General features: G+C 44.0%; 2 protein-coding genes across 9 annotated transcripts in view; one reads left to right on the top strand and one right to left on the bottom strand.

Annotated features, from left to right (window-relative positions):
• The window catches only part of RNFT2 (ring finger protein, transmembrane 2), a 31854-nt gene extending 29937 nt beyond the window's left edge, over positions 1-1917 (bottom strand). The window contains exons 1-3 of one of the 8 annotated variants that reach the window (XM_052795762.1): positions 1637-1657; positions 1123-1310; positions 10-107 (exon numbers count right to left, since the gene is read on the bottom strand). Coding sequence is in view for 4 of the 8 variants with exons in the window: in XM_052795756.1 (XP_052651716.1) it covers positions 1123-1200 (78 nt within the window). In the remaining 4 variants the exon portion in view is untranslated. Of the gene's footprint in view, positions 1-9; positions 108-696; positions 1096-1122; positions 1311-1636; positions 1660-1811 lie in introns of those variants that run through there. The other 7 variants (XM_052795759.1, XM_052795756.1, XM_052795757.1 and 4 more) reach the window with 7 other exon arrangements.
• Positions 1918-2020: 103 nt separating this feature from the next.
• SPRING1 (SREBF pathway regulator in golgi 1) lies at positions 2021-8564 on the top strand. Its single transcript, XM_052795769.1, has 5 exons — positions 2021-2292; positions 2897-3053; positions 4350-4501; positions 5017-5130; positions 6169-8564. Exons 1-5 carry the CDS (start codon positions 2182-2184, stop codon positions 6250-6252), a joined length of 618 nt encoding a protein of 205 aa, XP_052651729.1. The 5' UTR covers positions 2021-2181; the 3' UTR covers positions 6253-8564.
• Positions 8565-14394: the final 5830 nt, after the last annotated feature.

Here is a 14394-nt window from a genome sequence, read left to right as displayed (position 1 = left end):
AAAGCTTACATTTACAAAAAAGGGTAGGACCCTTGGTTTGTAACATCCAGTCTTGAAGAACCCCATCAGGTAGGCTGAACTGAGACAGCACTGGATTTGAGTATTCGCTGACAGAGAACACGGAGGTTTTAATATGAGGTACCAACTTTGGACATCCCCTTGCCAGTTAATATAAATACACACATATCTATGTAAATAAAATTTGGTATAATCATATATGGTACGAAAAACACAGCTTTTAACACATTTTATGGAGAGGATGCAGGAAGCCATCATGAGTACCACAAATCTAATTCTAACCAAAGTTTTCTGATACCCTAAGTAACCAACACTCTCTTAACTACAAATTTTGATCTTGTAACTCCTAGCAGTTTTTTAATCTCTAGTTATACATTTCAATTTGTGTCGTGTTTTCAGGGCCAAAACTTGTTTTATAAGGATCTGTAAGTTTTATACAGTAAAAAATACATATTGAAGGGTTTTTTCCAGATTTTTTTAAAGCTGCATTTGTAGTAACAACACTTAGTACTCCAAGAATCTTTTGTGCTTTCCCTGCAGTAAATGTTACTTAATCCTAACCTGACAGTGTCTCTGTTGACTTAATACATAACATTATCCTCTTTTTAACCAAACCAGTAATTAAGATATGATGAAAAGACCAAGACAGGCTGGCCCATGCAGGCAGAGCTGTCCTACCTGCAAACAACTTTGGGGTCACTGCTTATAAAGAAATCTGTCCATCTTCCCATGCTACAAGCTGAGAGCTAGAGCCAGTGTGGAGAAACCTGGAAAATCTTTCACTCTCTTCTAGACCATCAGAAGTCTACTAAATTGCAATGTGGGGTGAAATTATGTTCCAAAATGACATGCAGCTCTACGGGGAGACACTTTGCCTTTTGGCATCAGCCATGAAGGGGGCAGTGACATGAATGCAAAGTACTGAAGATACAGGACTTCGTGAGATGTAATCATCTGTTCTGCCCAGAGTCCTACAGATTTAAGATCAGACAGAATTTAAATGGACTTTGTTCCAAAAGGCACTCAGCTTCAGTACTGATTGGTCCTGCCTTTTCCGGATAAGGGGTTTTCATCTTGCAACACTTGAACATTTTTTAACAGTACCTGAACAACAGGTTTAACCAGAGGTGCAAGGTGCCACCGTGGGAGAGAGGGAAGCTCAAAAGGGTGCAGACATCTCATACATGGAGTCCTTCAGATAATCCAGGATGGTCCAAATTTCAAAGTCATCACAGGTCCTTCAAGGTGAATGACTGCAAGGCACCCGGATCACAGAGCTGAAACAGGCGCATCTGTAAGAAGCACATGAATAGAGTCATTTTCACCACAGCACAGCCAGTTTCACCTCTCCATCTCCTTAGGAAAGACAGACAGGAGCAGGAACCCTTGGTGCTTCAACCCCTGCACACGTGCACGATCCAGCAAGGCTGTTCTCCCCTGGGATTGGCACCTACAGCCCTGCTCACTGCCCAGGCACTCCCTGGGCGCCTGCTGGGCTGTACTCTGCCTTCGTTATGTATACACACACACGTGTGTGTAATAAATCAATATATACATAAATGTACTGATATATATACGCACACATATACATAATAAATACAGTTATACGCATACACACATATATATGTATACACAGAGAGAGACATAGGCGCGGCCTTTTTTTCCAGTTAGGTCGGGGAAGGAGATTCCCGCTGGAGTAGGTGGCTAAATGCCCCAGCGGGGGCGGCAGCAGGCCGGGTCTCGGCAGCAGCAAGCCCGGCCCGGCCCAGGAGGCCGCGGCCCCCCGTACCTACCCGTGCTGGGCCGCGGTGACGGGCGCCGCCCTCGCCCGGCGCGGCCGCACCCTCTGAGCGCACGCACATCCGCGGCTTCCGCCTCCTCCGCCCCGCGGCCGGCGGAAGCGGCTGGGCCGCGCTCCCCGGGAGGCTTAGGCCGGGCCCGGTGGCCGCGCCGGGGGCGGCCGCCGCCGCGCCGAGGCTTTCCGCCGGGCGCGGCCCGCGCTCGCTTACCTCCGCCCGCCCATCCCTCCCGCCGGTGATGCCGGTCCTGGATCAGCGCTGCCCCCGCCGTTCCTCTCCCTCCCTGCGGCGGGCGAGCGCGGCGGCGGCGGGGGGCTGAGGGCCCAGCCCGAGGTGCCGGGGCCGGGCCGGCCGCCGCGCCGCCATGGTGCCCTGGGGAGCGGTGCTGTGGCGGCGGCTGCTGAGGAAGCGCTGGGTTCTCGGCGTCGTCTTCGGGCTCTCCCTCGTCTACTTCCTCACCAGCACCTTCAAGCAGGTCAGTGCCCTCCCCGGAGCACGCTGGGGCGGCGGGGGGCGGTGGAGATCGAAACATCCCAGCGTAACTTTTGTTCTTCGAGTGCTGTCGCCGAGCTCCTGGGATACGTTGCCGTAAGAATTACACCGTAAGGATTAAAAAAAGACAGGAGTTAAAAAAAGTCATGGCTGATACCGTGTTTGACTGCAATAGTGTTTAGAACCAAAACCGGGGGAAAAAAAAGTTTCGAAGGGACTTGATTATTCTGTTGTAATAGCTCTTATGAACTGTAACTCCACAAGCAAAGAACTTACAAAAGAGAAATATGTGTACCTGTGGTTATTTAATGTAATATATGCTACTTTTGTGGTTGTAGTAACCGAATTCAGCTGTGTTAGCTGATCCTTTGGTGAACTTGCATACCCCCGTTTCCTGGATTACGTTGCTTTCATGCTGTGTATAGCAAAAAGTAAGCTACTGCAAGTAGTATTGTGCTTATGCCATTGACACTCAAGTTTCCTGTAGTTTACGAATACTAGGCATTTTTAATTGTGGGGAAAGCACGTGGATTGGAATGGCAGAAGGAACTTGTATGTTTGGTTGCATTGCTGTCTTTTCCTTGCAGGAAGAGAGGACAGTGAGAGATCGGAATCTCCTCCAAGTGCAAGAGCACGAGCAGCCGATCATGTGGAAGGTGAAGTTCAGTTCGGGAAACAGCAGTCAGCTGAGTAACCAGTGCAGGAATTCTGTGCAGGGGAAGCTCCTCATTACAGATGAACTGGGTATACTTGATACTAAGAATTTATTCTGCATATTGCAGTGTCGAATGCTGCTTTGCCTGTCTGATTGTTGATGGCACTTCCAAGTAACAACTGCTCCTTGTTAAGGCATTCTTACTGCAGAACCTCAGCTGTTGGCATTTTATCCTCAGACTGGATTAATCTTGCTGTGGCTGCAGACACTGCTGACCTGGTTCTGTGCACAGCAGGCTTGGGTCCTGCTGGACTTGGCTCGGGCATGGTACCTTATGAGTGCAGCCGCACTGTTTCCAGGACCACCTTAGATTCAAAGAACTCCAGTTACCTTTGCACAGAACTCAAACATTGAGTCCTGCTCAGCTTAGCGCGGTTGCTTGCAGAGCTATCTCTGTCTCCCTGCAGTGTACTCCTACTGTCAGGTATGTTAGGGAGAGTAATCAGGGAAACCCGACTGGCCTTGCATGGAGGCAGCTCAGGACTGGTATAATTAGGGCTCAGTCACAGTTAACAACCTCATCTGACCCTTGTAAACCCAAGGATATTTCTTGCAGGTTCTCCAATTAACCACTTGTTTTAAGCATATGGAGCCTTTCCTGCCCTGCACATATGCTTCCCCAGTGTGCTTGTTGCTCAGGCATGGGACCGTTCTTGACTAGAAATCAAGGCTGTAGGAAAACCACCACATCTTCTGTGATTTGCAGCAATGTTACATTTAGCCCTGCCTGAATTATGCTTACTGCTGATTCACTAAGGTCTCTAAAATCACAGGTATCTTTCACGGTCTAAGGCTGTGGTAGTACAGTTTCTGTAAGGACACAGACTGTGGTTCTATACTATTAAGGACTCTGCTCAACAAGGAATATTACAGCTATCCTGCATGGATAAATCTAAGTCTCTGCATATTGAACTGTAAAGAGAGTTACCCAGACACAGACCAGTTGAAAGAACGTATTTCATGGTTTTTTCCAGTATAATCATCACCAATCACCTTTCCCCTTCCAATCACAACAATGAATTATGCCAAAAAGAAATCAGAACTTAAATATTCTGCATTTGAATACTCATACTGTATACACAGCATATCAGAGTAGGTACGTAACAGTTGTGCAGATAACACCATGCTGTTGTGAAACTCAGCTCTATGTCCAAGTGTTATTTCAAAGAATTGCTAGTTAGGACTTAAGTGAAATTGAGGGGGATCATAATCTACTAAATGATGAATAAACCTGTTCTTAAGTAATGAGGTTCTTTCTATAGATTTCTACAGAATGTGCAAAGGAGTATGTCTTGCCAGGTGGTACTACTGTTTTTGTTTTTCAGGCTACATCTGTGAGAGGAAGGACCTACTGGTAAATGGCTGTTGTAATGTCAACGTGCCCAGTACAAAGCTGTACAGCTGTGACAGCTGCCTTCCCAATGGCTGCTGCAGTGTGTACGAGTACTGTGTTTCCTGTTGCCTGCAACCCAGCAAGGTGCATAGACCTTCTCCTGCTTTTCAGGTGTTCTCAGCTGCTCAGGTTCCTCTGTGGCTAAAAGTGCTTGTTTGTGAGGAGCTTTTTCCTTAGAGGGGACAGTTCCTTTTTTTGGATGAGGAAAGCCTGCAAGGACCATATGGCAAGCTATAAATAAAGCTTTAAAAAAATTCATCCTTCCCACCTTTGAGAGGAAATACTGGGAGCCTTGCAAAATGTTTCAGCTTTGGGGGAATTGCATTTGCTGAAGGGAAATGATTGTAGAAAAGCTATTCCAGCCAGGATCAGTTTTGCAACTAGCACTTCCCTGTATTCTGTTAGCTTCTCTAGATTCTCTTCCTACTGCTGGGGTTCTGTGGTGTGTTAGCCTCTCAGTGCTTGCTAGAAATTGTGAGTGCTTACTATTCCTCTGATACTTGAGCTGTGTAGGTTAAGGTGGGCTATGATTACTCCTTGTTCAAGTACAGCGTTTGTGATTTTTTTTCACTTTGTCATCTTTTTTGCTAACCACTTAGCAACATCTTCTGGAACGTTTCTTGAACCGGGCAGCTATTGCTTTCCAAAACCTCTTCATGGCAGTGGAAGATCACTTTGAGTTGTGTCTGGCGAAATGTAGGACTTCATCACAGGTAAGACACAAGTACATGTCCAGGGCTCAAAAATGGAAAAATACCCCAAAAACGCCTTTGGAAAATGGGGCTTGGTCCTATGAATGGCTGGTCTGTTGTGCTTGCATGCACATGGGCATTTTCATGAATGCTGAAGCTATGGGTGAGAGCTAATCTGAAGGCAATCCTCTGATTTGTAAGGTGAAATAGTAATATCAGCAGTAAATGAAGGGCAAAGTGCCTATTTAGAGCAGGATGAGTTGTACACTCTTTAGAAAAGAGGTACTTAACTAAAAAGAGACTAGCCGAGTTCAATGATGGTAAAGATCTCTGATGTGTTCTGGAGAAGATCTTGTAAGGAAGAGAAGCGTGCGAGTTGTTCCCACTAGCTTCAGAATGCTGTTTACTTTATGGTACATTTTTAGACTTACCATATGCTTAGAATCATCTGCACAATAACTCAAAAAGTATGTTGTAATTTTTTTTTGCTTTTTAAGAACAGAGGTGAACTTCTGTTACCCATATGATTTTATTAGAAGTTTTGGACTAAGCAAGCATCGGCCCTCTTAGAAAGTGCTCTTGGAGATGTCATGCAGCTTGAGTATTTAATATAGCAATAGGGGTGGACTGCAAACAAAGGGCATAGTTCCAAATGTCTCCAAAGTTGTTTGTTTTGTTTTGGTTTTTTTTTACCCGTAACATCTGAACTCTAGCTTTATCAAGAAAAATGCACGCATCTCAAGTAGCAATTTTACTATGCCTTGCTTGCTTAGGACATTTGATGATACTGCCTAAGCATATAACATTTTTTTTGAATATTGAATCTATTCCCACCTACTTGGATAGTCTCCTGAAAAGGAGGTTCTGGGTATGGTTTAACATTAAAGTCTATAATAGCAACTGGCTCTTACATGTTGGGAGTGCAGTGTTGTCTGACTCCAGATGATACTCTCATATATAGAAGAATTTGGGAAAAGCTCTGGGTTTTGGCCTGCATTAAAGGGATGTATTGTTTCAATATGTGTGTATTGTTAAAGCTTCTCCTCCTTTTCCTGGCAGAGTGTGCAGCATGAAAACACCTATAGAGATCCAATTGCAAAATACTGCTATGGCGAATATCCCCCAGAGCTGCTGCCTGTTTGAAAGCTGCATGATCTAAGCAACAAAGGGAAGGAACTGGAGACTAGAATCCAAAAGAGCAAGACAACAGCTGTTACTTTACAAGACCCTCAGTGTAAACGGTTTACGTTGTTTCTGTACACCCAGAGGTGCACAGTGTAAGCGAGGGACTTAAGTTCTCTGGCACTGAATCTTGCTTTCTTCAGTTTGTTATGCACCTGCTTTAGAGTACTAGAGTACCGGTACTGTACTAGATTACTAGTACATTCTTTGAATACTTTCTCTAAATTTTAGGATGCATGGAGTCAATCTAGACTATAAAACATCATAGGAAAAATATCTAATGTAGCTTTGCAGCTGTACATGGAGGTTCAGTTGTGTCTCTGCAGTCCAGAGACTTTCCAGAGTGACAGTAATTGGAGGATTTTTGCTTTTAGAGAGTAAAGCATGCATGTTGTGCTTCTCTCTCTGGAGCACTTCTTGACATGCATGGTGTACACTACATATGTAATTATGAATTATTTATTCATTTTGTATGGATTACTAGCTGAAAGTATTGATGCTTTGCATAGCTAGTTGTTGATGCCTTTCAGTCCCTGTTTTGTTATGTCAGGTAGAAAGGACATTTTAGTTCCTGACTAAAATTGGTTGGGTTTTTTCCCTCCTTAGTCTAAAGGAATTGTATTGGGATTCATCACTATAGTGCTTATGTTCCTCTTGGTGAGTTTAAAGCATTCAGAACTCCAATGGAGTTGTTATTTTCTCCAAGTCCCACAGCACGAGACAAGAGCAGGGATCTGCCTAGGATGGGATGTTTATTGTCTGTAAACGATTTCCTTGTTACTCTGCAACAGTTTCCTTAAGAGGAGTCTTAGTTTTGTAAACAGCTCTCTTCTAGTCCACTTTCTGACACGAAGCACTGAAGATTTGTTTGCTTGAACTTGTTCAGGCCTTGGTTATTCAAATGTACCTAACTCCTTGGTTGTGCAGGAGGCAAAAGGGTGGAGTTCTACGATTTCAGTTTAATGATGTCCTTGTGCATGAAGTAATTAGAATGTCAGAACATGGTGCAAACCCTCCTCTGAGGACACCTGTGTTGCATGAGTTCAGTTAAACAGTCATGATGGTTTGATTTGCTGTTTGACATGCTTGCTACTCTGGAATTTTGGTCTGAGCAGAATGGCACTAGAACAGGGTTGGTTCTCCCACAATTTCTCCTAGCTTTCTAAAGTTGCAATTTAAACTGTCTCCCTCTTAAGGCCACACAACACAGAAAAGATGGGTAGAGAACCTGTAAAATGCTGACAAAATTTGTGCTCCCCCTGCAAGTCACTCGGCGATGTCCAAGCGCTAGACAAAATTGGGCTGTTCTTCTCTGTGAAGAGCCTCATTTCTCTTTTTTTACTCCATCCATCTCCTCCATGATTTTGACTTTGTGTATGCTTGTTTAAACTGATACTTCCTAGTCCCTGACTGAAATAAAACAATCTACAGAGGCTTTAAAAAAAACAAAAACAAAAAAAACCCAAAAAACCCAACCAAAGCACAGTGGTAGAATATCCTGGTGCAAAAGATCTGTAGAATGCTATTGCGATTACGTATGATATAAACAAGAAGTAGTGTTACCAGCCATCTAATAAAATCCACTTGTATTGTTTTCATTGTTCTTTCCCAGAAGTCATCAAGTGAGATAATGGCTCTGTCAGCAGATTCTCTTGAAAATCTTGTTTTTCCAAAAGCTTAAAAGCTTTAGCATTAGCAGTTTATCCAGCTGAAAATCTGTCTCCCCTTTGCTGCCATCCTATGGCAACTTGCTGCAGCAGACATGATACAGTGTGAAGATGCAGTGTGAGATGCTGTCTTCAGAGGGTAGCAGAGGTTACTTCTCTTTTCAGTGTTAAACAGATTCTTCACCCCTGTTCCAGCACTTCATGACTGTTTTCCTCAGGGAAGGCCATCAGGTTGGTCTATTATATCATTCCTGCTGAGAGGTATTCCAGCACTTTGTGGTTTTTTGCACCACGACTGATGAGATCAAGATAATGATGGCTTGCTCTTGCTTTCTCTTCCAACTTGGTATTAATTCCTTAGCAAGTGATACCACTGCTTGAAGTGGTAATTGTAAGAAATTGTAAGAACCAACCTAATCTGGACAACATGAGTGGGAATTTCTGGCCCCTTTCTCCCCTAGAAAAACAGAACGTGATCAGAAGTGTGTTGTGATTGTTGGCCGTTCAATGGGACAGAAACTGCATCCTCTCTCCCTGGCTGTTGAGCTGTTCAACTAGTGTCTATACGATATGTTAAATCATTAAAAATTTATCTGTGTTCCAAAAGAGCACCTGTTCTCATGTCTTTCCTTGAACTACCAGGCAACTGTACCAAAATGTAAGTTCGAAGGATGCAGTGGAGTGGAGAGGGACACTAACTTGAATATGTGTAATAAAGGCAAGCAAGTAGAGGCAAACAGGAAATCTTATTTAATTTCAATCTAAGAAAAGAGCATGCTTCTCTCAGTGGTGTACAGAAAGATCTGGCCCTTTGCAAAAGTGGACTGAGCAGGGAAAGGAATGCATACGATTGCTTCATGTTGTGAAGATATGGTGAGAAATGTCAAATCTGTGCTTCTTGGTAATAATTCTGTGTGGTTTAAGTGATGTCCATTCCTCTTGCAAAAAAGCCTGGTGATTCTGTGGTTGTCAGTGGCTGTCTGACATCTCTCTATTTGTCAGCTAAGAAACTCAGGTTGTTGACTTGTGTTTGGCAGCAGATTTAATGAGAGCACTTGATGGAGTGACTAGCTCTGCTTATCTGCACTGAGGTCAATGCTGGGGATAATTGAATGGGTTGTGTACTCCTTGATTTCTGTAGTTTACAAGAATATTAATGCTAGTGAAAAATGGTAGCGGCTGACATCTAATGAGGAACAGGTATAATATTTACTTGTACCCATTTGGAAACAGTAATCTATGGCAGAAAGGCAAAGCAGTAACTGCCATCTTTGCTGAATTTAAACTTGAGCCATTGAAAGAACCTGCTGTACTGCTCCATTGGGATGTTTCGTGGAGAATTGGATAACAATTCTTATTGTGATGGCCTGGAGTTCTGAAAAGGCAAAAGCAGACTTCTGGCTTGAGGCCAACACTAAACAGTTGATGAGGTGGGATCATGGTTTCTGCTTTCTCAGAATCTCACTCATTGTAGTGGCAATTCTTCAGTCTCTCTCCTGTATGTGTTCAGGCTCTAATTGCTTGGAGAACTTTTTAACAAACTATATTAGCAATCAGTTTCTGAATATCAAGCACTAAGGACAGCAAGTCCTAAATGTCTTTGTTCTGATATGCTTTTAAAAAGCAAATACTTTTTTTACTTCCCTTGTCACTTAGCTGGACAGGCTTGAGCTTTAGGATTTGTTCTGTCTTGTGCTAGTCACTTAAACTGCAAACACACTAGACCCTTTTACGTAGCACCATAATGTGATATTTGTTCTTCAGTTATTCTAGTCAAGGAGAGGTGGGGGAGGAGGTGAGAAGGAATTTTCTAACTCAGCAAGTTCCACAAAAGATGGGGTTTAGCAAATTATTGGTGCTTTAATAACAGCCCTCTGCATTTCTTGACAGCCGGAGGCAAACAACTAACTATATGCAGAGGGGGCAAAATGCCAACTTCAAAACCTGGAGGGAATGATGGGAGAGTGCTTAATTCTTCATTTTTGATCCATGTCTAATTAAACAGGCAGTTCTATCTAATATTTTTGGTCAAATAAGGTCTGACTTGTAGCAACATGCATATTGTCTACATGATGTTTTCTATTTTTGAGGCAGTCATGGCCACAGATTTTTCTTAGAAGTCACGGTTCTTAGTAGATAAGAAGTACAGGTCTTAAGCAAGAATTCTCAGGATGCCTTCAGATTGAAGCATGTTTGTTGCTGTGGTCTGCTGTTTTGCCTACGGTAAAATAACACAAAGTTGCAGAGTAGAGAAAATAAATAAATTAATTCTGGCTGAAAAGCTTGCCTTGTAGAAGCTTTTCTAGTAGGTATTTCAATTAAGGGGATAGAAGACCACAACAAATGGAATGGGAAGCAAGTGTTAGGTTTTCCATAGATGAGATTAACAGTAGAAACAGAGTAATTGTAATGGTTGAAATGAGGACCTGCACCTGATTTCTTGCCTATTTCATGGAAGCTTCCAATAAAATCCAGCTCTCATTTATCCTGTATGTTTTCTGTCTCTACAGAATAAGGCACACTAATAGGGACCAAGGTGAATGGGAATCATATGTCAATTGTCTGCATTCTGTTCCTCTCCGGCACAAAATCTGTTTAGATTTTTAGACTCCTCAGAGTAAAAAGACAATTCCACATTTGTAGTTCCTATGACTTTTGACCATGACCTCACCTGGAGCCTTTAATGTACCTATTGATATGAATAATAGCTGTCTTAGATACGAAATATCACCATTTGAAGAAGTGCAATAAGGTTGGGTATAAGTCAGAGGTGTGACATGTTTAACACTCAAAAAAGTAGCATCCTGAACTACTGACATTATCATATGCATAAAAATGCATCCATCAGCTGTGTAAGGTGACTGATAGTGGGTACACTGTATCCACATCTTCAAACTGAAAAATGTAGATTAGTTGCAAATTACAGTTACAGACCTGCTTAGTGATAACAGTTGTGCTATCTGAGGAAATCAACATGTTCATGGATGAAAAGGGTCGTAATTTACCTAAATCGCTGATGCCTTAAAAATACACATTAAACTAAGAAAAACCCAATCCTGTGCAGTAGCAAATGCATACAAAAGTATGAGCAAGCAAATGTAATATACCTCTTCTGATGCCTTTTTGTCTGCTCGGCTGCTTGTATCAGCCTACAAGCTTACTTCTAGTGGCATGTCGCAACCGGTGTAACAGCGAGGATCAGCCAGCAGAGGTTACCACAGCATTTGGATAAAAGCCGCTCTCCTCCCCAGGGAGCCAGGCTGGCAGATGGCCCTTAGAGCTGAATTTCACTTGGTGAAAGGCAGGCAAACCTACAAGTACGGAACACAAGTCATTACATTGCTCCGGGAAAACGTGTGGACTGTCTGTCTGGAATTACTCCTGCACCTTTGGCCTGGCCACCCAAATCCACAAAATAAACTTACCTTTGAGGGCTGCCTGGGTTTTCAACCTGTTGGGCAGTCATGGGTGCTAATGTGGGAAAATAGCCGCAGTACTGGCGCCACCTGATTGACAGCTGTTGTACTAAAATAATAATAATAATAATAAACCCCTGACTCTCACAGGAGGGGGAGAAATTGGAAAGATTTGCCCAACTGCTGCTGTGTGCTGGTCTGTCATGGCGGCTCTCCTCACACCACAGGGGGAGCAGTTGAAAAAGGCTCCTCCCTCCGAGTCAGGCTCCGGAGGTGTGAAGGGACGCCTCTGCGGTCGAGGCCGGGGCTTCTCCAGAGCCGAGGGTCGCTGAGGAGGGCTGGTGCCAGGGCGCAGAGCGAGCCCCCCCACTCCCGCCCCGCCGTCTCCCCGCTCCGCCGCGTTTCCCGCCTTTTTCCCCTCACGTCCCCATCCCCGCCCCCCCCGCCCTTAGCTGCCCGGCTGAGGGCGAAGGGAACCTTGAGCTGAGGCGGCCGCTGTGGTAACGAACCGGGCCCCGGGACGAGGCTCTCGGACAGGACGGGGCGTCGTGGCTCTCAGACCGGTCTCCTGCCATTCACAGAGCTCCATAACCGTGTCCGGACCGTGGCCTTCGGCTGGAGTGTCCTCCCCCTCTCCCCCGCTGCACGGCAGTGCTGCCCGGTGGCTCCTCGGGGGTGGCTCTGACAGGGAAAAACGAGGTAAGGCAGCTTTTCAGCAGTTGAGATGTCACGGCGAGGCGCGTCCACGCTGCTCTAACGCCTGCTGCTGCTTTGTTTTAGCACTAGTTTTGTTTACAGTCGCTTCGAAGCTTCCCCTGACCAACTACAGCTGAACAAGCCTGCTGCGGGTTTGGTTTTTTTGGTTAAAACAAACATGCACAAGGCCGTATTTTAACATGTAATTAAGTCTTAACCTCGCTGCTGCCCTGTTGTGTCCCTGGTGCTGGGAGACTTGCGGCCGCTTGTTGTGTGGGGTGTGGGGCCGGGGTCACAGCCGTCTCCGTGCCCTGTGGGACAGCGGAGCCCTTCAGCCCCTCAGAGCCCAATTTTCCTTCTCCCTTTTCCCAGCCTCTCACCGCAGAGTGCTGTGCTTCTGCTTTTTAACCTCCTGCCACCCCTAAACCTCCTTCCATTTTTCTTCTCTCAGCTCACTGACTTCTCTGGTTTCTCTTTCTTTTTTCTTTTCTTTCCTCCTTTCTTCAGGCCCCTCTATCTTTTCTCCCTTCCCCTGCTTTGCCTTGGATCTGTCTCAGCTGTAGTTACTGAAGGTTGAAATAGGATAGTGGGAATTCTCCCTCCTAGAGGAAACGTTGCTTTTCTAAGTAGGGAGAGGTAGTGTAGCACTCCCCCTTGCTTTCGAGATAAGAGGGCATCTCTCTCCTCTTTTCTCCCCTTCTCAATTTCTCTTCGCTCCCACTTTAATCTGGTGCTAGCTGTAGCTTTCTAGTGTCTCCCTCCACCTTTGCTTTGAGTATTTATGCAAGATTTCATACTGTCACGGTTGCAGTGCATGTTAAAGGCATACCCATCCAAAGTTTTGGGAGAGAAAACTAGTGTTTCTCAGCACCTGTGCTGTTTGCTGTGCTAGGAAGCAGAGTATGAATTTTCCCATTTATGTTGCATTTGTACCTAAGAACTCTGATCTTGGACCTGGATCCCACTAGGCAAATGCATCTCAGATACATGGGGTTTGCTTTGATAAGCATACATTTACTTTTTTAGCAACAAGAGTTCTAAATCTATTTGAAAGTTACGAAAAACCTCTAGGTTGCCAAAGAAAGCACTTGCCCTAATTACAATATCCCAGCTTGCTGCCAACAGCAGATGAGGCTTGCTTGCAGGAGAAATATGACTTACGAAAAAGAAAGGTGTACATGCTATCCAATCTCAATCTTTCACTGTGAAAAGTTTATATTTAGAATTTGTTGTAATTGCCAAAATAGCACCAGCATCAGTTAAACATTTTTTTTTTTTTGAGTGGTCACTTAAAATTTTGTCGTTATCTCAAAATGAGCCCAGATGAGTTGCACTCATGAACCTTCATCTCACTGTATGGAAGCCCAGCCCTATGCTGAAAAGTAATTCTAAAAAAATACATAAACAATGATCTCCTCCTTTGCTTAGTGACACCTGGGAAGACTAGTTCTCAGTGTTTGACATGCTTTTTTCCTGTCCTGCTAGTTTGTAAATTCAAGTTGGGTTCTATCTGTATCATGGATATTCCTATTTATAAAAGCTTTGCAGTTGGAAGTGAGATGATTTACTGGTGATATATGAACCCAGACAGTGGTGTTGAATGCTGAGAGTTCTAAATCTAAGTGTTCAGCAATCACAAGCCAGGTCCACTCCTAACACCATAATAAATTTAAAAGTAAGTGAGAACTGTGCTTGTTTATCATCTGAAGATGGACTAACGAAGTTTCAAAGTTCTGAGTTCCTCTCTACAACTGTCGATGTTTCATTTTTCTTTCTTGTGTAAAAACTGAGGCTTCTATGTGACCACCTTACTCCAGCAGCTGCAACTGGGAAAAAAGCAACAAATATTATAAGACCCATGAAAACATTGTAGGGGTTGGTGACTGACAGCCCTGGTATTTCTGCAAGACGAATGAAATAAAAATCAAACTTCACCATATAAGGACTTAATTGCTTCTGTATGTAAAATGGAAATTCATTCAGGGTTTTTTTGGTACACAAGTAATACTCAGCTACAGAAGATCTGGTAAGGATCTGTAATATTTATAAAGTCGGTTTTTCTGATCCTGAGTCCTACAACTAAAAAAATGGTGTGTGGGGGAGTGGAATTTCTTTGGAATTTAAGTGCTGTGAACTGGGTAAAGACTGAGAGCTTTGGACCTCATCAGGATTCTCCCTGGCTTCCTGCCAGCTGGCTTTCAGGTAGGTTCCATATAAAGAGCTGATATATTCTGTCCTCAAAACCAGAGTTTGCAGTGGAAATGCTGCAGGGGACCAGGCTATTAAAACAAATTAAGCTATCTATTAGTGAGCATCAGTGAAAC

Source organism: Harpia harpyja, chromosome 9 (genome assembly GCF_026419915.1).
Source record: "Harpia harpyja isolate bHarHar1 chromosome 9, bHarHar1 primary haplotype, whole genome shotgun sequence".
NCBI lineage: Eukaryota > Metazoa > Chordata > Aves > Accipitriformes > Accipitridae > Harpia > Harpia harpyja.
The sequence above is the reverse complement of the archived record's forward strand: the minus strand, read 5'-3'. Positions and strand labels throughout refer to the sequence as shown.